This window comes from Salmo salar, chromosome ssa09 (assembly GCF_905237065.1).
Source record: "Salmo salar chromosome ssa09, Ssal_v3.1, whole genome shotgun sequence".
Classification (NCBI taxonomy): domain Eukaryota; kingdom Metazoa; phylum Chordata; class Actinopteri; order Salmoniformes; family Salmonidae; genus Salmo; species Salmo salar.
The window spans coordinates 57,261,365-57,288,374 of NC_059450.1; the positions used below are offsets into that span (position 1 = coordinate 57,261,365).

General features: G+C 43.9%; 1 protein-coding gene across 7 annotated transcripts in view; it reads right to left on the reverse strand.

Annotated features, from left to right (window-relative positions):
• Positions 1 to 27,010, reverse strand: part of LOC106611509 (protocadherin-19) — a 90,285-nt gene that overhangs the window by 36,077 nt on the left and 27,198 nt on the right. For 4 of the 7 annotated variants that reach the window (XM_014211788.2, XM_014211785.2, XM_014211787.2 and 1 more), the window contains exons 3-4: positions 7,251 to 7,306; positions 4,900 to 5,084 (exon numbers count right to left, since the gene is read on the reverse strand). In XM_014211788.2, the coding sequence (XP_014067263.1) occupies positions 4,900 to 5,084; positions 7,251 to 7,306 (241 nt within the window). The remainder of the gene's footprint in view (positions 1 to 4,899; positions 5,085 to 7,250; positions 7,307 to 27,010) is intronic. The other 3 variants (XM_014211789.2, XM_014211786.2, XM_014211784.2) reach the window with 1 other exon arrangement.

A 27,010-nucleotide genomic window follows, 5' to 3' on the forward strand; every position in this document is an offset into this window, starting at 1 on the left:
GTTCCGGACCGGACCGTCGCTGGAGGTTCCGGACCGCGGACCGTCGCTGGAGGTTCCGGACCGCGGACCGTCGCTGGAGGTTCCGGACCGCGGACCGTCGCTGGAGGTTCCGGACCGCGGACCGTCGCTGGAGGTTCCGGACCGCGGACCGTCGCTGGAGGTTCCGGACCGCGGACCGTCGTTGGAGGTTCCGGACCGTGAACTGTCGCTGGAAGCTCTGGACTGGGAACTGTGGCCGGAAGCTCTGGACTGGGAACTGTCGCCGGAAGCTCTGGACTGGGAACTGTCGCCGGAAGCTCTGGACTGGGAACTGTTGCCGGAAGCTCTGGAACGGGAAGGCGGACTGGAGGCCTGATGCGTGGGGCTGGCACAGGTGGCGCCAGACTGGTAACACGCACCTCAGGGCGAGTGCGGAGAGTAGGCACAGGACGCACCAGACTGGGCAGGCACACTAGAGGCCTGGTGTGTGGAGCCGGGACAGGTGGCACCAGACTGGTGACACGCACTTCAGGGCAAGTGTGAGGAGAAGGCACAGGACATACCTGACTGAAGACACGCACTCCAGGAAGAGTGCGAGGAGGCGGCATAGGACGTACTGGGCTGTGGAGGCGCACTGGAGACCTGGTGCGTAGAACCGGTGCAGGATATACTGGACCGTGGAGGCGCACTGGAGGTCTGGAGCGTAGAGCTGGCACAACCCGTCCTGGCTGAACGCTCACTTTAGCCCGGCAAATGCGGGGCGCTGGCACAGGACCAACTGGGCTGTGAATGCGCACTGGCGACACAGTGCGTAGAGCTGGCGCAGGATATACTGGACCGAGGAGGCGTACTGGAGACCAGGAGCACTGAGCCGGCACAACCCGTCCTGACTGAATGCTCACTTTAGCCCGGCAAATACGGGGCGCAGGCACAGTGCGCACCGGGCTATGAATGCACACTGGAGATACAGTGCGCATCACCGCATAACACGGTGCCTGACTGGTCACACGCTCCTCAGGGTAAGCACGCCCACTCTGCAGCGCTCTCAATGCCAACCCTTCTCGCCGGAATGTCTCGTCGAGTTCCTCACTCGACTCCCTGACTGGCTCTGGTTCACCCCTCGGCTAGGCCGACCACTCCGTGTGCCCCCCCCAAAAAAAAATGTTGGGGAGCTGCCTCTCGGGCTCCCATTGATGCCATGCTAATTCCTCGTAGCGTCACTGTTCTGCTCTTGCTGCCTCTATCTCCTCCTTCGGACGGCGATACTCCCCTTCCTGCCTCCAGGGTCCTTTCCCATCCAAGATTTCCTCCCAGGTCCATTCCTCTTGACCACGCTGCTTGGTCCTCTGGTGATGGGAGATTCTGTCACGATTGTGTGTAGGAACGGACCAAGGCGCAGCGTGAATATCGTTCCACATATTTTATTATAATGTGAAACTTTACAAGACATACAATAATGTCACACGCGTCATAGTGAACAGACCAAGGCGCAGCGTGTAGAGTGCTCATTCTTCATTTATTATAGGAGAACACTTAAACAGAAAAATAACAACGACCAACAGTTCCGTAAGGTACAAAGACTAATAAGGAAAACAACCACCCACAAAACCCAAAGGAAAACAGGCTGCCAAAGTATGGCTTCCAATCAGAGACAACGAAAGACACCTGCCTCTGATTGGAAACCATACTCGGCCACACATGGAAAATGAAACATAGAAACAGAAAACTAGAACAAATTCCCCATGAAACAAACCAACCCCAAAACACACAAAACAACCCCCCTGCCACGCCCTGACCATTCTACTATGGCAAAATGACCCTTTTCACTGGTCAGGATGTGACAAATAAACAATAAACAAAACAACAAACCGTGACAACAGAGGTGCAACATGCACTAACTCAAAATAATCTCCCACAAAGGTGGGAAAAACAACTACTTAAATATGATCCCCAATTAGAGACAACAATGACCAGCTGCCTCTAATTGGGGATCATCCAAAAAACCCAACATAGAAAAACAGAAACTAGAACCAAACAACATAGAACAATAAAACTAGAATAAACCCCCCCAGTCACGCCCTGACCTACTCTACCATAGAAAATAAGAGCTCTCTATGGTCAGGACGTGACACCCATGTTATTGTTTATCACGCAGATTTGTCAGAACATTGTAACTTAAGAAGCTCATTCTAAAATACAGACGTAAGGGCAAGTCTTCAATGTTGACCACAATTAGTTTAAATGAGGTGTTAGTAAAGGGCTGGAACTAAAACTGTGTATAAAAAAACCTGTGGCGGTCATGACTAAATATGCCCTCAAGTACTGAACAAGCTTACAGTATATACTGTATATAATTATATGTCAGTATTTCTATCCAATGCATTTAGCTTACATTAGGATGAAGTAGCCTAGGGCTTCAAGTCACCTTTCAATATCAGTTATCAACAAATATAAAACCATGTTATCCTGAACATCAGGGTCATTTAATAATATTTAATAGTTGTATGAAATAATCACAATCTAAGCCTACTCATAGAAAACACAGCAGCTCTAATGCAATATTAGCTTCACAGTGAAACATTCTTAAACAGTCAGTATAAAAGCTATCTCAAAAAATCCTGTATCCTGTATCATGCATGCAAGCTTACCTGTCATGTCCACAATTGAGCTGCAGACCAAGCAATATGTGAGAGGAGGACCCTATACCGTAGGATAATTATTCTAGTTGGTGTTAACTTCATGCATGAATAGGTACTGACGAGATCGATTCTGTTACTTGTTATTCGTGTCAGATACAGTATTTCCATTTTGGGATAGTTGTTCACTGAATTGCTAGCACTAGTTGCTCACTCTGCTACTGTGGCTACAACGTAAACAAATGTCTAGTGCTCAGTGGAATGCAAATGCATTGTCACGTGATGCTGCCTTTCGAATCCCGTCCCAAATGGCAGTTACCTACTAGAAAAGTGCTACCTACTAAGGTTGGTTCCTTTGGAGGCAGGTAGGCAGCAGGCAGCTGCCTTTGGATTGGGACACAACTAGCCTCCCCATGCAGTGAACATACAGATGCACGCATGCAAACACAAACTTACAAACACACACTCCCTGCCACTATCTGTTAACCCCCCCACCACCAACCAAGCAGTCATCACAACATCACAAGCCATGTTCGAGTTCAACACCAGCCACTGAACCAGATCCACTTCAATCCACATGCCTTTACAGAAGCATCTGCTCCCAGATGAAAACGGAAGTAGAAGAGACTGAACTTACCTATTCTCCTCCTATCATGACATCATAATGCCTCTTTCCCCTACCCATAATGCCTTGGGGTAAAATGGCTGGCAAATTAGCCCCATTCAACATCCGTGATTGAGTCCATGTGATCCCGAGCTAACTTCCTAATTTGCTCCGCAGCTCATTCCCCACGATGGAAAATGTTCCAGTCGAAAAAAAAGAAGCAGGGAAAAAAACATAAATCCCTCATAAATAATTTGGGTTAAAGTGTGATTGTTTCATTTTTCTTCGTCTGTTAGTCCTTCATTCATTCAATTCTCTTTTTTCGGAGCAAGGCTAGGCAGATGTAGGTTTCCCTATTGACCAATGGAGTTGTTTAATTCTTTCAAATTGCTAAGATGAAAGGCCTAGTCATCAAGACTGAACAAAGCAAGGCAATTCACTAGCTTCCTGTCTCTTCAGAAAATAAAACAATTGTTAAGTAGGAGGCAAGCCAGTGAAATGGCTGCCGTTCATTTTGAGTTCATACACTGAATCCACTGCTCTATGCTCTCCCAAGTCTGAGCACCTGTGTGTGTTTCCTTTTGAGCTGGATGAACACCCCCATGTGCATACAATGGTAGCACACAGGTCTGTGCCAGTTTCTATCCACCTAATTCTCTGTCTCACTCATTCTTGTTCTCTCACTCTCTCTATCTCCGTCTACAGGCATATCTTTAATTCTCCTTCTCTCACAATTCAATTTAATTCAATTCAATTTCTTCACAGGTCGGTGCCAGTTCTACCCTCTTCCTTTTTTTCAAACACACACCCTCTATTTCTCTCCTTCCCTCTCACACTCATTCCCTCTCTCTCCCTCACCCTCCCTTTCTCTATGACACTTCTTCACATAAGCTCCCCCTCTCCACTACTCTAAAACCATGGAACCAGGAAACACTAACATGACCACCTCCACTTCCCCTGCCAGCGAATCGGATGTCTTCTTAAACGTTGGAAGTCGGCAAAGAAACATCAACATTAATTCTTCTGCTAAATGTTCCTGCTGAATAATGTATGAGAGTGGTTACAACGCAATATGTAGATTTCAACCCACCTTTGTCAGCCATTCAAGCGCATCAGAAGTTGGCTGCCACCAAATACTTCCAGACAGACATGGCTAGGCCAACAATGAGTCAATAATGTTACCAGAGCATCATACAAAGTGTAGCCTTGGGAGGGAGGGATCCCTCTACATTAGCAGCCTTAGCGGAGTTAGCACTGGGACTTCAAAGGGAAAGTACTAAGGTGTTATTCACAATAAACAGATCTGAGGGGCCTTATCTGAGAGTGGGCACAATGCTACCGCTAAATGTGTTCTGCTTGATGTAAACACACAAATACACACACAGGAATGGAAATAATTCAAATTCTATAGAATCACAGAGACACACACAAGCACATGCGCACAACACACACACACACACACACACACACACACACACACACACACACACACACACACACACACACACACACACACACAGGTCTGAGGCCTTATGTCTGAAGCTGCTCTAGTTGGAGGTGTAAACAGCAACACACAAGCTTCGTTTTACATACACAAGCTTTTACCAAGTATCTGATGGGGTAATTCAAATTCCAACACTAAGGGATGAATGATAAGTAATAAACACAGCTTCCACAAACCTTTTCTCCTACCTTGGTCAGGCAGCTGGCAGACGTTGGGGGGTACGGTCATATTGAGCACGTCGTTGACAGCCGTGTCTATGTAGTGGCCTCTCTGGACGTCGTGCTCACTGTCCGTCTGGTCGCTCTCTTCGTGCCCGCTGTCCTTCAGACTATTGCCCTCCAGGTCCTTGAATGTTGATGTGCTACAGAGGGAAGGAGGGAGGGAGAGGGGGATGAGAAAGGAGAGAATGTTGATTTACTGTCACATCAACTTCTATCAGATTCTCTCCTCTTTCCTTCATCACCTCTCTCCCTCGATCCATTTCTCTCCTGTGTCTGTCTCTTTTTCACTTTCTTTCTTAGTTCTCTTTTAAAAAATCAAAACATTTTCTTCATATTGTTTCTCTTTCACCATCTCATCCTTGACTCTCTAACATGTGTGTCTCTCCACATCCTTCTCTCTCACACATTTCTCACAGCACTCAGAATCTTGAGACAATGAGAGGGATGATGGCAATCTTCAGGAGGACTCTTAACTCTGGCCTCAGCTGTCTAGCAGGATGCGACTTCACAGCGTTCCACATTTTATTTCTGGAGGGAACAGAACCTTGCTACTTCTGTAGTAATCGGAGGGTTGTGGTGGTGGAGGCACAGATTCACTCTGTTGGGGATTTTTGGGATTAAGAGGCCATTTTTAAACTCTGCTGATAGTGGAGCAAAGAGGCTGCAGGCTGTTTTAGTCTGTTTCTAAAAGGGACCGTGTGGATGACGATGCACTGACTTCAAGGGCATCTCTAGTGTGAACTGTTGTGGCTATAAAGGGCCTGTCCGGATATTTACATCCTGTTTTTTTACAATTTAAATGTATGTAATTATATACCCATTGATTAATTAAGAATATCAGACGTAAATGCCTCATGAGCCCTCTCCCTCAGCTTTATAGCAAACCAAGTGTCGGGGCTGCCGTTGTGTTGTTTTTCAAATAACAGAGTGGGCCTTTAAAACGTCATGCAATTACACTCTACTGTTCAACAATCAGATGATAATCAAGCATTCCAGGAAGGAAAGGAATATAGAAAATGCTATGAGCATGTACGTACGTAAACAGATTGAATCTGTCTTGTTTGGGGCTTAAAGTCAATAGAGGCAGGCAATCAACAGCTTCATAGTGTGTGCATGATTTCCGTTCATTTGATTGCCACGCCACTGGAACAAATTGTGCTATACAAACAAGACTGCTATTGAGGGAGGAGATGAATGTATACATCACGAACCTCACGTAGGAGAAGAGAGGAGAAAAGAGGAGAAGAGAAAAAATATAAGAGAAGGAAAGAGAAAAGACAAAAAGAAAAGAAACAGTAGCAACAGCAGTTACCAGCTTTCCTTTGAGAGGCTTGCCTGGGAAAGGGGGAGAGAGAGAGGTTCTGCAGTAACGGTAATGCTGGCTTTACCTCTCTCTGATGTTATCAGTGTAATTGCACCTGTCCCAGACTACAGGCCCACAGGCTCCTAGGGGATAGCTTTGTAGTGTGCTGTAGAGGCCACTCGCTTAAATGTGCTTTGTTTACATAAACATAGGGACTTTTTGGGGAGGAAAATTGCCATAATGGCTTTTCAAAAAGCCGGGGACGGCCTCAAACAAAGGGAGGTTGGAATGTTCCATAGCTGCAGGTAAAAAGTGAGAAATTATAGGCCTGGCCGCAAAAAAATAAATAAAATTGCTGCAGGGCGTTATTAGAGTTGTCTACACTACCCCGCCGGAACCACGAGCTCACCTTATATCCTGCTTCAGGTGGACTCAGGAATGCACCATTAGTCCCATATCTCACAAAGATAACCTTTATGCTCTGCTCAATGTTCTCAAAATGGGCGACTCAAATTAACTTAATTATTGGTACTTTGGTAATAGCATTGAGCTGATGTATTTTTTTACACACTGAGATCCAACTGTGCTACGAACCTCTTGCAATATTGAAATCACATTCCCGGCCAAAATTCTATTTGATTTCTTTAATCTTATTCATGATGTGTAAGTCGTTTTACGAGCTGTGTTTTAGCAGAAGTTTTTCATATTGCTCAACGTGTCTTGATTTTTTTTTTTATGGGAATGGATGGAATTATTCATGAATGTTAAAATACGTGCTTTGAAGATGCAGACTTGAAAAATGTACCTAATATAGTAGTGAGGGATCATTTTAGAGTCTAATTCCAAATTAGATTATTGATTGTGTGAATTTGTAGTGAATACACAGAACAAACACTGGTTTTCACAACATGCACACTCATGCATTTGCAGCCCATAGCATCAGACAATTACGGATCACAACGGGTGATAGCGGAAAATATCAAATTGCCTAATCAAGACATACCTTTTGATAAGATGTGCTCGGCTGTTCACATAGCTGGAGTCGACATAATTATCCGTCTGTAACAGAAGATTGGGGGGAGGAGGGGGAAGAGGGGGAGGAAAGTAGAGAAAAAAACAGAAGAGATGCATTTAATTTCGTAGGGAACCAAATAATGTTACAACGGCAATTGCCTTTCAATAGAAGTGTTATTTTACACAAAGTGAGCGAGCCTCAGCTTTCAAAAGGTGGAAGCCATTCTCTTTCAAAGTACCTACACGGAGACAAGGAGAGAGAGAGAAAGAGAGAGAGGGCCTGCTAGGAGCTGAGAGAACTAAGGAGAGTGCTGCAGTGAGCAGAGACACTCCTCCATCCCTCCGACAGTCCTCTCCATCCCTCCATCAGACCAAAGTCATAGAAATGTGATCATTAGGGATGACAGTGCATCATGCAGAGAGATAAGATGATGGAGAGAAGGAAGAAAAGTTTCCCTTTTTCTCCTCTCCAAATCTCTCTCTTTTCTCCTCAACCTTTTTGAGTAGATCTGAATCTATAAATACGAAATAAATAAAAGTGTAAGAGAAGAAGAAATTGAGAGCGTACCAGGTTGAATCTTAACTTTTAGCAATTGCAGATTAAAAGCAAGCATGGAGGAATCTGCATACGATGGATCTCTGACCCACATAGTTCAAAGGCATTGTGCATCATTCTTGGAGAGGGGAGTTATGACAGGGGAGAGAAGGTACATTGAGATGTCCCCTCGTGTCTGGTGAGCATCTACTCAGTCAAAGGCATTCTGTATTCAACGTAAAAATAAAATCCCCCAACGTTTATAGAAAGACTGTTATAGTAAGTTAGACAGGAGAGTGACAGGGGAGAGAGGGGACATAGAACAGGAAGTCCCTTGTGCCTGGCCAACATCCAAACACGCCCAGATAACATGTCAAGAGGGTATCAAAGGCACTCTCAAAGGACTTCCCCAGCCTGCCCATGAAAACTCCATGATCCGACCCTTTCAACATACTTTGATGCAGGTGTTTTCCTGTGGGAAGAGGGAGAAAAGGACATCACTCCTCTTAAATTCCACTCTCATAGACTCATGATATGCTAGCTCAGATAAAGGATAAGGGATAGGGGGATAGTCAATGGCTCACATCCGGTGATGAAGTGTTACCTCTGACAAAAGAGTCACCCCTATGATAAGAAATGGTAATGTAGGCGGTGGCACGAACTCACTGATTATCAAATGAGGGACAATATTTGCCAGCTCGGTCCTGCTGTTCAGGGGAGCGGGAAGCCGTGTGCGATGGTGAGGCAGGGTGACCAAATGCATTTGTGTAAAAAAATGTAGCTTGTTAGCTGGTGATGGGGTTGGCTTTTTTGAAAAGTGAAACCCTTCCCCAATCCCCACCCTATTTATTCCAACCTGTGTAGGTTGAGGCAGAAACCATAATGTAAAACCACAATGTAAAAGGGAGAGAGAGCGAGAGAGAGGCTTTTGATGCTTTTTATTGAGACATCCTGACTTAAACAGCCTATGAAACATCCCCCCCACCCCTCATTAAAAAAGCAAGAGTGTGTGAGAGAGAGGGGAAAGAGAGGCAGAAGACAAGAATTTAGATGCAACACTAGCCCTTGTGTTCTTGTATGTTGATGTGGCCTTTAAAAGGCACTACACAAGAGCAAGGAGGCAGGCTGAGCCTGGTCTCAGAGCAAAATGTATTATATTTTACTAAAATCTGTGCCAGTTCAATTAGTATGATATGTTAAGTTACATTATTTGACCTGTTTAGTATGACATATACAGTATTCAATTTGACTGCATTAGTATGATATGTTACATTTGGTATGTTTACATAAGACAGTGAGTTACTTTTTTGTAAGATGGCACCGGCAGATATGGAAGCTCTGCTTCTAGCTCCTAAGCAACTTTGCAGTATTTCATTTTTTTTCGCTTTCAGTTTTGCACGAAGGCTGCCATCAATCCACGGTTTCTGGTTGGGGAAGGTTTTAATAGTCGCCGTGGGTACAACATCACCGATGCACTTGCTAATAAACTCGCTCACCGAATCAGCGTATACATCAATGTTGTTGTTCGACGCTATCTGGAACATATCCCAGTCCAAGTGATCGAAGCAATCTTGCGTTGAACAGACTTGGGCACGGGCGTTTCCTGTTTCTGTCTATAGGCTGGGAGCAACAAAATGGAGTCGTGGTCATGGAGTCGTGGCCTTATTATAATTAAGATTATAATCGAAGAGAATTCTCTTGGTAGAAAATATGGTTGGCATTTGATTGTAAGGAATTCTCGGTCAGGTGAACAAAATGACTTGAGTTCCTGTATGTTGTTATGATCACACCACGACTCGTTAAATCATAAGGCATACACCCCGCCCTTCTTCTTACCAGAGAGATGTCTGTTTCTGTCGGCGCGATGCGTGAATAAACCAGGTGGCTGTACCGACTCTGATAACGTATCCCGAGTGAGCCATGTTTCCGTGAAATAGAGAATGTTGCAATCTCTGATGTTTCTCTGGAAGGAAACCCTTGCTCGGATTTCGTCTACATTGGCGAGTAGTATACTTGGGAGCCGTGGGTGATGTGCCCGTCTACGGAGCCTGACCAGAAGACCGCTCCGTCTGCGCCTTCTGCAGCGCCGTTGTTTTGGGTCGCCTGCTGGGATCCGATCCTGGATGTCCTGGATGGTGGACCAAACAGAGGATCCGCTTCGGGAAAGTCGTATTCCTGGTCATAATGTTGGTAAGTTGACGTTGCTCTTATATCCAATAGTTCCTCCCGGCTGTATGTAATAAGACTTAAGATTTCCTGGGGTAACAGTGTAAGAAATAATACATTAAAAAACAAAATACTAGCCGGCTTCCACCCGGTTACGCAATCCTGCACCTAAGAGGCTGCTTCCCTATATATACATAGACTTGGAATTCCTGGCCACTTTTAATAATGGAACTGTTGTCACTTTAATAATGTTTATATACTGTATTCTATTCTACTGTATTTTAGTCAATGCCACTCCGACATTGCTCAATCTAATATTTATGTATTTCTTAATTCCATTCTTTTACTTTTAGATTTGTGTGTATTGCTGTGAATTGTTAGATACTACTGCACTGTTGGAGGTAGGAACACAAGCATTTTGCTACACCCACAATAACATCTGTTAATTATGTGTATGTCACCAACAAAATTTTATTTGGATTTGATTTAGAGCAAAAGCGAAAGCAGGGTGGTTGGTCGCGAATGTCTAGCAACCGAAAGGTTGTGTGTTTGAATCTCATCACAGACAACTTTAGCATTTCAGCTAATTAGCAACCACTTACATTTGAGCGACTTTGCATGTTAGCTAAGCCATCCCGTTACCTTAACCCTAACATTAACTGTTGACCTACAAAAGCAGTCAAACGCAACATATAATCCTAAAGCAGTCAAACATAGCACATGAATGTAGTAAATCATACTTCCTAAAGCAGTCAAAAGGAGCATCATAATAAGCGGGTGACCGGGCTACCTACAGTGGCTTGCAAAAGTATTCACCCCCCTTGGCATTTTTCCTATTTTGTTGCCTTAGACCCTGGAATTAAAATATATTTTTTTGGGGGGGGGGGTTGTATCATTTGATTTACACAACATGCCTACCACTTTGAAGATTCAAATATGTTATATTGGGAAACAAAAATGAAACAAGACAGAAAAAATTGAAAACTTGACCGCGCATAACTATTCACCCCCCCAAAGTCAATACTTTGTAGAACCACCTTTTGCGGCAATTACAGCTGCAAGTCTCTTGGGGTAGGTCTCTGTAAGCTTGGCACATCTACCCACTGGGATTTTTGCCCATTCTTCAAGGCAAAACTTCTCCAGCTCCTTCAAGTTGGATGGGTTCCGCTGGTGTACAGCAATCTTTAAGTCATACTACAGATTCTCAATTGGATTGGGCTTTAGAACTTTTTGAGGATCTGAGGGGCCATGCATCTCAAGGGAGAAGCGGTGCTGTCGTGCCCTCTTCACAAGTGTGTGGGTGTGTGTGGAACATGTTATTAATTCAGTGGTGATGTGAACACCGAAGAACTTGAAACTCTCGACCCACTCCACTACAGCCCCATGGATGTGGATTGGGGCATGCTCGCCACTCCATTTCCTGTAGTCCCCGCTCAGCTTCTTTGTTTTGCTGTTGTTGAGGGAGATGTTGTTGTCCTGGCACCACACTGCCAGGTCTCTGACCACTGTTGTGTCATCAGCAAACTTGATGATGGTATTGGAGTCTTGCGTGGTAGTCATGGGTAAACAGGGAGTATAAGAGGGGACTAAGCACACACCCCTGAGGGGCCTGTGTTGATGGACAGCGTGGCAGATGTGTTGTTGCCTACCCTCACCGCCTGGAGGCGGCACATCAGGAAGTCCAGGATTCAGGACTTCCTGACGGGTCCAGGACTTCCTGACGGACTGCCCCCAGGCGGTGAGAGTAGCCAACAACACATTCGCTACGCTGACCATCAACATAGGGGCCACTCATGGGTGTGTGCTTAATTAATGCTCGGGAAATGCATGTCTGTGTTTGTTTTACTCTTTAGTAGCCCTGCCATTTTCTCTCCTAGCTTCAAGGACAAACACAATGCGATCAAATATATAATAATGGCATCAGCGCTAGCATTGTTCCCTGAGGAACTCGCAAGCCGAAACCCACCAGCTTTAGCAATGTACTGTACTATGGATTAAAGAAGTACTAAGTATTGTTGAAATATCACGTTCCCCCCAACAACTTACATACTAATATATCAGCTATACTGCAATGGTTAAATGTCAATATTTTGACATATTACAATGAGACCAATGTAAATCAGAGTGGTAATTTTGGTTGAAATATCATGTTCCCCCCAGCAATATAAGTCACAGTTGTTATTGTGGTTGAAATATGTTGTTTCCTCCACCCCCTCTGTCCACTAGACAAGGCCCGCCAAAATACCTCAATCACTGACCAAATAAGGCCACTGTTTGTCGTCTCACCTCCACACCGGCTAATTACATCCGTAACAAGATAATATTGTAATTAGCGAGGACGGCGGGGCAGGCGGCCTCCTGATTGCATCGTCATCTCACAAATTTCAATCTTAACTCATTAAACCTTAACTCATTGTTATCAAGGAGATCATTTGTAAAAAGCTATTTTGATTAGCATTTTATTAGCTGCCCTTAACTCATCTGTAATTATTGTTGATAGTTATTTTGTGGTTGGATGTGTATGCACTGTACATAGACATATATTGTATCGTGTGTTTTTTTGGTGGAGCGTGCCACCTGTGCTCCACTTTTGTCCCAGTAAGCACTCACTATAATGCCTGGATCACAGAAATATAATGATTTTATTATATTTCTATGGCCAGGATTTCCATCTAGCCCGGGCATTCAGTGAGAGGCTAATGAACGTGCATGGCGGGAGTAACAAGGGGAAAACTTAATATACATTTCCTGATAAATCTCACTCTGGCTCAAGCCCTGTAATTGGTTTGGAATAGTAAGCTCAGCGTTGAGTGTTGTCAATCCCCCTGGGAGTAGCGATGGTGGGAGGGATGATGCTTAGGCACCATATTGGTTTAGTAGTCTACACACTGGGCTACATCATCAGGACTGCATTTCCCCAAATGCACTGCTCTGTGTTCATCACAGGTCATCCTATTGTAATCCCTTAAAGACACCCTAATGCCCCCTTATATTCTTCTAGGTTTTCTGCCCTTATAATGATTTGACCTGCTATTCAACTGTACAGTAGAGTAGCTTCAATGGACCTGTGCTCCGCCAAGGGACTCTAGTTATCAGTAAAATCAGAGCAGCATTAAATCGAGCACATTTTCTTTATTATCACATAGTCAATGGCAATGAGCGAACACAAATCAGAAAAGGGCACAAACTTGCTTACTGCGTTCATGAGGAGGCACTCTGGAGAGGGCTTTTTTGAGGGAGAATACGGGCAGATAAATTAGCAGGGCGGCTTCCTGTAAAGAAATGCCCTCCGCCCCCGTCCGCCTTTATCTATCTGACCAACTTTAAAAAGCGGAGGAGGAAATGTCGATATTTCTTGCTCTGAGATCGAGTTTCAGGCCGATGGAGGACGAGGAGAGACTTTCTTAACTATCGCTAGGCCACCGCAAATGGCTACTTAATCAAGTTGGACAATGTGTTGTTGTGATCTGAGTGGCCCCAGTTTGACAGCCAGAGTCACTCTATCCCTATAATTATTGTTCCGTTTCATCTGGAGAAGAGGAGGAGAGGAGGGTTAGAGCGTTTGGGGGAGTAAAAAAGAAGATGGGTCGAATGAAAGTGGTGAACGAGGGAGGGTACAAGGGAGGGGGGAGATAGGTGAGTCTTCTCTTTCTACTCACCCTCTAGCCCCAGCCCTAAGGCCTCCCCTTTCCCCTTCTCTCTTCCTCCCTCTTTTTCTCCCATGACAGGGGCACTAGTGGGATCCTCCTCGGTGACACTCTTTCTGCCGCAGCAGAGAGAGGAAAAGCAATCTCCTCGCTTAGTGTCTGCCATGAGATTTGATTTACCTTCCTACCTAGCGTGACAATAGGTATTCATTGTATATGGCAGTGGAGAGGGGCACCCAGTGTGTGATTGTTTGTGTGTGTGTAGGAGAGGACGGGTTGGGAGCAGACACAAGCACCAGGCAAGTTCTGGAGTTGTCGGGAAAATAGAAGAAAAAAATGAGAGGAAAAAATCTTGACACAACATCACAATTTTGATTTCTTTTTTTTTTAAATCTCCGCCGAGGCCCGATATATCAACCAATACAATTAAACTTGCATTTACAGAGGAGGGATTTATTGACTAATTGAAGCGGCACGCTTAAAACTCAAATTATTAATTATCGTGCCGTGTCCTTGTTTTCAGCGCCATAGGTAAAACTCTGATTAGTTTTCCATTTAAATGACTAAAACCTTGCACAAATGTAGTTGGAATGGAAGAAGTGAGTTAGTGGTGGTAGACAAAAACATGTTTGGAAAAATAAGCGCTGGGAAAAATAAGGTCTGGAAAGAGGAACGCTCAATGCCTGTCGTGGATGCAGGCCTCTAATCATGTCAAGTTGTTCTGCAGAAACACTCAGCTGAGGCTGTATCAATTAAGTGAGCCACACAGCCTCTGGCTACACCATTCCCTCTGTAGGCTGCTAAATATGAAAATAGCTCACAATATCATCAGCATAGAAAAAAACACAAAGTCCCACGATTAAAACGGACTGAATTTTCATGCCTGATTTGGTCTTTCACACTCTTAAGTCTGCAGTCTTGAGTCATCTTATAGTGGGGCTTACTCATACGGTCCCTTGAGTCCTGGGAAGGAAATGTTACCCATAATGAGCCATGTTGTTTCTATACTCTTCCCCAGGAAGGGGTCAGATAGTAGGGCTCAGTGAGCGAGGGGGGGCAGAAGGAAAGCTTAGTGTCTGAAGAAGCATCTGTTTACACACGTATGTATTCCTCCTTGTATAATGCTTCAGTGCTTCAGCTGCAGAGGAGATGCTGTTTGTGTGTGTGTGTGTGTGTGTGTGTGTGTGTGTGTGTGTGTGTGTGTGTGTGTGTGTGTGTGTGTGTGTGTGTGTGTGTGTGTGTGTGTGTAGCCTATCATCCCACACCCCACTCTTGCACATTCCGAGAAACGCTCACCCATAAGCCTCTCACACTCTCTCTGTCACGCACGTCTTTCTCTCTTTCCAAAAAATGCTGCTCTGACAAACTCTGATTTGCACGCTTGCGCTGGTGCCCCCGCCACAACTGCTACTGCTAACACGGCCGCCACACCAGACCTGCCACTGTATAACCCACTTCTCTAACCAGCTCGGCTTCGCGCTGTGTGGCACTACCCATGACAGCACGCCAGATCAGCACAGTACCTGCTAGGAGTGGGATTTATGCAGCATTTACCAACGGGAGAGGGTAGAAATGCTCAACTAGCCTGTATGGGGTTGACAATATCCTCACATTCACCACTCTCCTCCTATTTCCCAACACACACACACACACCTATAGAATGTCCTATAGATCCTCTACATCTGCTAGATTATAGATGTCCCTTTTCCCAGCCAGGAGGCTCAACCAGTAAACAGGGGCGAAAAAGAGCCCAAGGTACCACACCCATGGAGCTAGTGGATGAGATTACACATTCCATTTCTGGAGCCCTCCCCATGATAAATATGAGGGAGTTATTACCATTTAATATCAATCGGCAAACTCTAATTACGGCCGATCCATCGTCACAATTGGGCACGTGTAAAGTTCTCAGCATCATTTCACTTCATCACCTGTCAATTCAGCCCCCAAACTCAATTTGCCCCAATTTGGAATCAAACGTATTATGAAAGTGAGTGACTTTTTGCGAGTAGTGAATGTAGTAATGGCTTTCTGAAAGCAGGTCTAAGAAATGCATTTTCCCCATTTTTTGTGTCTGCAGGCACTGTGGTAGTGCTACTATGTTCACACAGAGTCTGTGTCCCAAACGGCACTCTATTCCCTATATAGTACACTACTTTTGACCTGGGCCCATAGGGCTCTGGCCATAAGTAATGTACTATGCAGGGAATAGGTTGCCATTTGGGTCACAATCACAGAAACATTAATAGCAGACAGAGTGAATCAAACACTATCACACAACTTCCCTTGACCACGTGTTGGTGTCGTTGGCATTGTTTGTACCCAACTATACAACCCATCCGCCGAGGGAGGAAACACAATGAAACAGATATGTCAACACAATGCTCCTACTTCCTGATTCCAGTCTTTCTCTCTTTCAGTCTCTTTCTCTCTGCCTTCCCATGTGAAACGGAACAAATATTTTCTGACATTCTGTTCATAAACAATTGCCAACTGCTTGTTTTAATAAACTGAGGAAAAGAAAAGACAACGGTGTGTGGATACTTTTTGAGTACTTTTTTCCTGCCTTGGCATCTGTAGTTACAAAGAGCGAGAGAGGAGGAGGTTCTCATGCCCTTGAGTTTTGAACCAGCAATAATGTAATAGCCTCAATAGCCAAGCCCAGGCTATAACATCCCAGTCAGGCCCTTATAGGCATCATCTCCTTCGGCTCCATTTGTGTACGAGTGAGTGGAGATGTGATTAATTATACATACATTAATAGCAACAGTATTCATAATTCATGAGGATGCCAAACGTTAACGCTACTTTCCCTCCTTTTCAGTGTGATTAAAATATTTTAAATAATAGGCCCACGTCGAGATGTCTGTTGCTGCATTCTGGAGGACGGGGCTGAGAGTGTTGGTTTTAGCCTGGTCTTGTTGGTGTTGTTATTGTTGTCTTACTAGAGAGAAGCATTGTTCTAGCCCACCGCACCCTTGTTTCTAAGTGTCAGTCAGAGAGAGTCGGAGAGGAGCGGAATGGCACCTGTGTTGTGCTTTGTCAGTGTATCTGCCTTTGTGGTAAAATGCAAATGAGACAGAGACAATGTATCCACTGAGAGTAGCAGGCTATCAGTGTAACATCCCGCTCAGTAGATTCACACCACTGACAATAGAGAGAAGGGAGTATGGAGAACTGTGGTTACATTTCACAACTGTGTGTGTCATGACAATATGTGTGTGCCTGTTTGTGTATGTCAGTGTGTGTGTTTTTTTAAAGCTATCTATCTGCCCGTCTGTTTTGAGCGAAATCCTGAAGGAATGCGTCAAGATTAAGATTTGGGGTTTTACATACTAAAAAGGGGAGGGAAAAACTCTTGGCTATCACATACTAGCTTTTTCAAAGGGATAAATAGGCTTACTTTTCTCTTAAGCCTGCGAAACCTAATCAAACTCAAATAGCAGGAACTTCCCCTGAGGCAGTCCCAGGGGATTTTCCTTAATTTGGATGTCAGGATAAAAAAGAAGAAGAAGACAAAACTTTTCACACCCTCATCCCAAACTGGGAAAGTCTGGGACTGGTGGACATTTGCATCGAAATTCTCTGAACAGGCCCTGGAATTCCAGAATGATCAGTGAAAGGAGGTCGGAACATCTAATCAGAAAGTCGAATCCACGCAGATTTCCTCAGTTTTCCATTCTTCCGGTGATAGGTGTGAAACCAGTGTGGTTACTAACCATTTTAGCTTTCCAAGTTAATTAACCTAGTGAGGATTTTGGAGGGCTTCGTCTCAATTGTGGATTTTCTCTGTTCACCAATGTAAAAGGGGAGAGGGGAGACTGTAATTTAATGTTCTTATCATTCCTACCGGTTTTGGTGAACATTACTTCCCTGTCACTAATCCCAAGTCTCAAATAGGAGCCCCTTTGCAGTATCTCTCCCACATTCTTAGGTCTAATAATCCTACATACTTAAAAGTGGCACTGGAAGTAGGCTGAGCTTTCATGATTAACACAGTCAGAAGACATTCAAACTGTGCTCCTTTACACTCTAATGTAAATATACAGTAGAGTAGAAAAATACCTATTGTAGGATACAGTTGTACTAATACAGAATACTACCGTAAAACTTCAATGAAACGCCAAGTGTCAAATTGCATATATAATTATGAAAAATATATAAAAATAGCCTCCTGTCCCTTTTAATAGCCAGGCAACATTATTCAAAAGGCACTCGCACATCTGAGCAATCTTTTTGCAGGTGCATGGCAACAGTTGAACAAGATGAAGGAAAAAGGAAACCGCACACTGCTAGTCAGGCAACGGCACACATAGTGCCTTTATTTATACAGGTTTTTCTCATTGAGATAACATCTCTGGACCAATAGCAGCAGGGGGAACAACGTTTCAGACAAAACAACTTACATTACACTAACACAACATTAAACACAACTATAAACACACATACAGGACAACAAAAACATTTTACGTAAAAAAAACTAAGTCTTGACTAAAAACAGCTGTCCTAAAAACAATTACACTCGATACATCGATCAAGTGTGTAAACTCCACCAACGTAACTAGATCATCAAATTTGAAAATGTTCAGGAGAGAATTCCAGGACCACGGAGCTAAGTAACTAAAACTATTTATACCATGACCTGTTCTAATTTTTGGTACTGTTAGAAGCAAATGAGAATGGGACCGTAATTGATATTTATTTACCGACCTGACTAAAAAAGAACAGAGATAAAATGGCATTTTACCCAATATGGCCTTATAAATCAGTGTATACCAGCCAACGCAAGGTCAATGACAACCAGCCAACAGCGCTGTGGAGATCACAATGATGTGTTAGATGTTGAGGGCTGAGGGCTGCATGATACACTGAATCAAGTGCTCTCAGGGTAGTGGTTGAGGCCTGCATATATATAACATCTCTATTTCAGCAAATAAACGCCTGCTTCAAATAAACACCGGGACTAAATTAATTGTTTATGAGGTTAGCATGAATTATTTACAAGTTTCATTGTTTGATTTATTACATGAAATAATTCACTAATGACAACAACAACAAAAAAGTGAATCATTACATTTTATCACCAGTAAGAAACTGCTAGTCATCGTCTGCTAACAGCTGAGAACTGCTGGCTGACTGGCAAGAATGAAAACAGCCAACAACTTCGAAAGTACAGACCCCTATAAATCGTCAGATTGCCCTCTAGTGGTGGAAGTAAAAACTGCTGAAAATGCACAGTCGACGAGGAGAATAATTATTCTGCCAAGGAAAAGTTTATAAATAAATGTGAGACAGTTTGTAAATGAAATGAAGAAATTGATTAAAATCCTGGAAGTGAATGCTGGAATTAAACAATTAACTATGCAAATGAGCAAAAGCTGTGTGCATTAAGAAAATAGTTGCCTTCTCAAATAGGAGCCTGTCGTGTTCAGTGATTTAAGGAAAATAAATGCCAGAGGCTATTAATTTAGGTTTTACGGTAAGTAGAGTATAGTAATAAGATTCACAGTACAGCTGTGTCACAGGATTGCAAACGACCCAAAAATTGAATATGTACATTATTTAATTATTGGATAAATACTTCCCTATGACATAACATTCGACGTCTCCAGGTCCTATCGGGCGTAGGGAGAGCTATCAATACAAGACAGTGAACATTGTTGTGATCGCTTGACACAACAAAGTGAAGTAATGGTTCATCAGGGGGGCTATATTTCCCCAAAAATATTTAGCAGGCAGGCGGCTGCCATGTTGGGTTGTCTCTTCAGATTCCACCCCCCCTCTCTCTCTCTATCTCTCTCACTCGCTCTCCCGTCCTCGTCAGACTGACAAGGCATCTTTCGAGACATTTTTGTTGGATTAAAAGCAAATTCATGCTTGATCCAAAAATGTGGTCTGAAGTACCGTATGGATGGTTCACGCAATTGCGGAGCCTCCGGAGGCATAAAGAGGCCAAATTGAGCTACGTACCGCATCGTCGTACTTCTCTCAAATTTTTTAACGACGCGGTAGGTGATGGTAGGAGGTTCTGTATCAACAAAAACAACTTCCCTTCACAACAGCTCTTTGCTGCTCTGCGAAGTGCAAAAAGTATGTTTGCACAGACTTCTGCCGGAGGCTGCATCACGGTAAGTGATGTATGGCAGACGTCGGATTGACCATGCAGCGCCTTTAAGATTTGCGGCAGCTCATTACAGACTGGGGCTCGGCGAGCGGATGCACTCACTCTGAGATGGATTGAGTGGGTCTCGTTATTGACATGCGTTAATCTGACACTTGCTGAAGGATGAGTCACACACACACTGGCTAAGGGAGTAACAGTCCACATACACACACACTCTTTCTCTCTCTGCCTCCAGAGGTTGCGGCTGATTTGGATACAGGTGGAACTTCATCAGTGCTTATTAATCCTTCTAGCCCTGAATACTCACTTAAACAAACCACATTTACACAATGGGCTTGGGCTGGCCACTGTGACAGGAGGGGAGGTGGGGGTGGACTTGATCTAAGGTATGCGTGCAGGTGCGAAGTGCTTCATACACACACACGTCTACACCTACAGTACACAGGTCCCATTCACTCACTCACTCCCATTCCAAAGAAACACACACACACACACACACACACACACACACACACACACACACACACACACACACACACACACACACACACACAGACACTAGCTGTACCACACCACTATGGATGCTCTTTCGTGTCTCAGAAATGAAAGCCTATATATGTGCTCAAAGCACTGAGTGAATGGTGAATATGATAGGGCAGGCTCACTAACTGGTGAATCATAGACGGGGGGGGGGGTAAATAGAAAGATGGGCATGTATCGGTGGCTGCTAACCACAGCAAGGCTGCTCCAATCACGGCTCCCATCCAGTAATGGAAGGCCCTAGTTAGCTTTGAGCCCCCCTGTTGCCGATGGGGCACATCTGGTCCTAATTTTTCGGATTGGTCTTTCTAGGCAGCTAGCGGTGGGATTGATGGGAGCCACGTTACCACCTCAAGCACATCACTCACACATCTGTACAGCCAGGAGTAGCAGCTTGGTCAACAGGGGCCATGACAGGCTGCCATCAGGTCATCATAGTCATAACAACAACATTCTATCTCTCACAACTCTACAGTGAATGTAATTCACACTGTCATGTTGTTTTAGTTCAACCACCTTATTTCAATAAGCAAATGTCATTTTTTTCCCCGGGAAGCTAATGAATGTAAGTGATAGAATAGAGGAGTCTGCCAATGTTGCCCAATAACATGGCTATAGGAGTGCAAATATTGTAAATATATACATAGGAACATGCATGCACTTAGAGAGAAACATACACACACTTAGAAGAACTCACATACACAACCAACCACCAACATGCACACACACACTCTCAGTGGTGGGGTGGGGGTTCAGCAGCGGCCTGCTGTCATCTCCAGTCAGGGAGCGAACGGTGAGCAGTGGAGCAGCTTGAGAGCGCGGCCAGGGCCAAGAGCGGGCCAGATGCAGCAGGTTTGACCCACTAATTCATGGGGGGGGGGGGGGATTTCAAACCGCTGACAGACACAGGGATTAGCCTAGCCTGCACTGTCTTGATTTAATTTGTATTAGGCCCTGTCTTTGGGGGCAAACAGGTTCTTACAGAGAGAGAGGAAAGCCAGGGCCACTGAAAACAACAACAACAGAAGGCCCGTCTCTCCGGTGCTCCCAAACCCCGTCTCCATACTGCAGTCCTGGAGCCGCGTGGTCTGCTCCACACTGCAGGGAGGCAGGAGTCACCAGGACACAGTGTTCTGATGCCCCTAGCATGCCTGATAGCATCTTGTTTACGGCTTGAATAGGTCTGCTGCCTGTGCTTTACCTCTTTGACATAATGAAATCGCTCGCCTGCCTTTAATACACACCTTGACTTTTGTTCTGCCATTGTAAACAACTTGTCGTAATTGTTGTTGACTTATCAGCTGAGCTGTCTGTGTGTGTAGGTGCATGTGAGTGAAATTGTGCGTGTGTGTGTAATTGCGCGTGTGTGCGTTTGTGTGCACTTACACTGCACACAAACATTCTCAGTGGTTATCTGATGAAAACATATCTTGGGGGTTGATGTTTATCCATTCTGATGCAGATTGGGTGAAGTTAGTCTTTGTCTCAATGCGGCAGCTATGGCAGGATAATGTAATTCATCTTATCCTTATTCATGGCTTCTGATTAACAGGCAATTTTATTCACTGCAGGCTGATGTAGTTTGATATCCTATAGCAGATAGAAGAAACATTCTGTTTACCCCGTAGATATCTAATGTGCTTCTATTTGTAATCTTGGGAATTAATTAAATGAAAAGAGGTAAGAATCTGCACACAATATAATAATTTTACATTCCCCTTTGTCCACGACTGGCGAAGTCGACAGAAGACGACTTACAATGTTAAGCAGAAGAGAGAGAAAAAATGATACTGTGGAGCTGAACTGCGGGCCTAGTAAAATGAAAAGTGAAAAAGCGAGCAGCCGGAGAGTAACAACAGAGAGTAGGCGGAGTACTGGGCTATTCCAGTGAATAAGTAGACATCCTAGCGCCTGACCATCTACAATAGTGTGCTGTGAAAAATATGCCAATGCTGTGTAGCCATCTAGTCTGTTAAAACCCAAAGGCATGATGGTCTAAAAGCCTCCTTTATGTCTTCTCGCTCAGGTGACAGGCTCCATGAGAGCGAGCTAATGTACCATGCACTGGGAAAAGTTATTTTATTACAAGGCAGATCTAAACAACATTAAAGGAAAGAGAGAAAAACCTTGGGAGAGCTACAAATGCATTTGGAGGGTCCTTCTGACAGAAAAAGAAAACACTGTCGGAGATCCTTCATTCGAGACTATCAAGCGGCACTCAGAAAATAGATGCTTTTTCATCCTTCCCTGCTCCTATCGGAAGATATTACGGTGGGAATGTCAAAGAAAGAAAGAGAAAACAGGGGAAGAGAAGTATTATGGTTCTATTTTTTTGATCGCAAGTAGAATAATTGGGCCTCCGACTCTTTACATGAGTAGCACGCCAGCCAAAAGACTGTCCCCGTTCATTCATGTGGGACGCTTTGAAAATATCGCTTCCTGTACTAACCTGCTCACTGTGAGATGCAACAGATCTGACACCTGCGGGAGGCGCTATTCTGACCCTATGTTGATGGGCAATTTCACAAATCTTTGAAAATGCCTCTTTCATACGATCCCATTCTTAAAACATCTATGGCGTGGTGGTGAGGTAGTAGAGATGAAAAAGACAACAATCTGACTCGGTAATAAGGTCATTAGAATGAGCATTACAAAACAATGTTTTCACATTCCTTCTCTGTGTCTGTGTCTCTCTCTCTCTCGTTATTTGGCAGTACATTTTCCCCTCATTTGCATCTAGTATTGTAATGCGTGTACCCAGGCTAATTCGGGCCCTATTACTAATAGCTAATAGCATGATCCTTATTGTTGTTCTAACTATCCATGTTAATGATTGTAACTCTAATTACTATTGCTGTATTACCCAGCTTAACCTATTCCGGGGTGTAGATCACTCGCATTGACGGCAGATCCGTCCCAAATAGCACCCTATTCCCTTTATAGTGCAATACTTTTGCCGGGTGCCCATAGGGCTATGTAGGGAATAGGGTGCCATTTTGGACGTAGACCATGACAAAGCCGGTGAGGAATCGCAGAATTGTCCCTTCGATCAAACCTAATTAGCAGTGTGGTTTATGAGAGAGAGAGAGAGAGAGAGAGAGAGAGAGAGAGAGAACCGTAAACAAGTATCCACACACAGGAGCACCTTCTATTTCTATCCTGTCTCTTGCGCCCTCTTCGCCCTCCCTCTCACCCAAGACCCAGAGGCTCTCAGGCTGTACCCATGAGGGAACCAGTCCAGCACCTCCTTCCCTCCCTCTCCTTCTCCCTAATGAGATGCATGATGGCTTCGCACTTTCAGACCATCTAAAATAACACATCAGGTGGCAAGTGCTAGATTGGTGCCAATTCCCTTGGCAACTGTGTGACAGCCAGTCAGCCAACCAAAAAACAACACTTCATTAGCAAGGTAGTGAGACAAACAGGCTTAAATTGGAAGAAGACTGCTATCACTCCTATTCCTGCTCCATTTCCTTTAAACAACTCTTCTTTGTTCCTAGATAACACCCAGATCTGTGCGATAGCAACTTCACAGCAGCTATAGTTCACTGAATGTGCTGTGCTTATTAGTGTAGGCTGTAAAAGTAGAGAAATAACAAGATAAACTTTCTGCAAATGTGCTAATTTCAGAATGTCTTTTTGATCCTGTTTGCCTCTGACATTGAAGTATTTACGCATTCCTATTTGGCTTAAATCCGTATTTTCCTTTACATAAACATTCAGGCAGTCATGTCAAATCGAGTAACTAAGTGCGTGTGTTGTATGTGATTATAAAGGCGTAAACCATGCAGCTTAAACAGATCAGCTGGACACGCCATTCTGCTGCTAAATTTAACAGATTGTTTTTACTGCTGTGCTTATTAGCGGCGTAAAATAACACATCACCACCTGGCACCATCTTTTTTAAATAGGGGAGAACAATTAAAAGAAAAACCTCAAAGCCATGAACAAAGAAGAAGATAATCAAGGACCTCAGTCCCCCGAGCCACAGACTGTTCACTTGGCTACCGTCTGACAGACGTCGACAGTACAGGTGCATCAGAGCTAAGACAGAGAGACTAAAAAACAGATTCTATTACCAGGCCATCAGACTGTTGAATAGCCATCACTAGCCGTTTACCAGGTGATGCACACTCACTCACACAAAACACACAAGCTATCACACACACACCTCATACTCACAGAAACATGCACGCACGCACACACACTGTACACAGCCAATGCTGCTGTCCCATGTTAGAGAGACGTGAAACCACAGGACACGTCCTGTTTCACACAGTTTATTTAAATAATGTATTCTCAACATAGCTCATTCCAATACTTCTACTACTGTATATTGCATTTTAGTTACACTGTTTATACAGACTATATATATATATATATATATATATATACTGGGTTCTTGCTTAGTATATCTTGTGTAAATTAATCTGTGTACATACGTATAAATTGCATTTGGATTACTGTTACAGTGCTATTTGGGTTGTTAATTAGATTTGTTCTAACATTTCTTGATAATTATTTTATTTGTATACTTGACTGACATTTTACTGCATTGTCAGGAGCCAGTAACATAAGTGTTTCACTGCACCTGCTATAACATCTGCTAAACTGTGTATGTGACCAATAAACTTTGATTGAAAAGTCATTTCTACAAGAAAAAAAAGTAAATGATCATGTATTTTTTCTATATCAATTGATTTCCTGAAAGGAAACGTGAGTTGTTTACAAAAAAACAAACAGCGGGTGTAAATATAGAGAAATAACAAGATAAACTGCCTGCAAATGTGCTCATTTCTGAATGCTGTTTTATCCTGTTTGCCTCTGACATTTAACTATTTATGCCTTCCCATTTGGGCTTAAATCCATATTTACCTTTTCATTAACGCTCAGGCAATTGTGTCAAATTGAGTTACGAAGTACATGCGTTGAATGTGATTATAAAGGCATACGCCATTCTGCTGCAAAATTTAACAGATTTGACTTACTGCGTTAGTTGTGTGTGTACACGCGTGTGTGTTTACATGATTGTGCTTATATTAAAATCCATATACCTTTTAAACTTCATAGGTAAAAAAAAACTCAAAATTGTGAATATCACGACAATCATTCATATTACTTGTCAGATGGCACATTCGAGATGACACAAATAACACACAAATAAAAACTGCCAACATTCAATGACGTAGCTATCGCTCACCATATTTGAAATGTCGCTGTTAGAATCTTACATCCCAAATGGTACCCTATTACCGATATAGTGCACTACTTTTAACACGAGCTCTATGGGCCCTAGTAAAAGTAGTGCACTAAATAGAGTGTAATTTGGGAGGCAATCAAAGTGTTGAGGGAGGCAGTGATAAGCAGCCCCTTATCCGTTTAAAGACACCACCCGGTAATCCAGCCGAGGGGAAACTGCAGCTTTAAAAGACTTAGTCTGGATTAGGCCTAGTCCTTCCAAATTAAACCAAAAGTCAGTTTTCTAGCCGTTGCTCTTGCAAGCTGCTGCTTTCCCTTGATGGCCTTTGTCCCACCAACCAACCACAACAAGGAAATCGGAAAATGGTTAGGGCTATTATTAGAATATTAAGAATATTCAAATGATATTGCTCTGTTGTCTGACGCTGGCCCCGGACACCCAGGTACTAGGAGGGTCGGCCAAGCCTTGTCCCAACCTAACCCTACCCCTCAGTATTGACCTGTATTGTCACAGGAAAATAATCCTGCAGCAACAGTATTTTAATGTCTTGTCCATAAAGTTGCTTGATTTGTGGTTAGGCATTAGCTGGCCAAAAGCAGGCCACATGAAAAGTACAATATTCTCAATATAACCGTGTGTTAGTGTGGGTTTTCTATGAATTTATGTAAATGACAAAACTCATCTGCATTTCCTGCGGTGCAGGATAATTCTAAGGAACAAAAGAGTGATCAAATTAAGATCCAACATCTGTACATCAACCACGGCTGTGCAGTAGGAAAACAGCAAAAAGCAATGACTTGTAATTTATTCCCACTGATCTCTTCCCACTGCTGGAAAAAAAAGTGAGAGCAATGTGCAAAATCCTTACTCATGCAACTTGTAAAAACCCTGGAGAACACAATGTCTTGACTCATGTCATGACATGCCCAAAATGTAATTATTAGAATCTGATGTGGCTCAGATTAAGACGGTTGTGAGTAAAAACCACATGAACCCCCTTTCCCCTCAACTACATTACAGCTGTATGTGCGTACGTGTGTGTGCTCACTCGTGTGTGCACATGTTGTGTGTGTGTTGGTGTGTGTGTGTGCTATTAATGGCCCTGTCAGGCTGCTTTAGGATAATGATCCCTCAGTGTTAGTGTGATCAGAGCACCTGAACACAACTCCATGGTGACCCTTCTCCCATAGGGAATATTCAATCCCAGTTGTTCTTACAGCAAGCGAAACAAGTCACAATTTCCACTGCCTCCACCAGGGCGGCGCCACTTCCTCCCCAACTCTTTCTCCCGTAAGGCAGGTCTGGCAACAGCTGGAGATCAGATGGGAGTAGGGGAGCTTAAGGCTCCTGCTGTAAGCACTGCACTCAGAACACCCCAGAATGACCCAGCGTGTCAGAGCTCCAGTGCTTTCATTCATTAACTAGGCCACTTGTGCAGCGGGATGTCAAACTTTGGACGTGAGAGGAAACTAAAAGCTTTACTTCTATGGTGTTTCCACCAACACTGGCAGCTGGACCCACGAGCATCGTTTTCTGA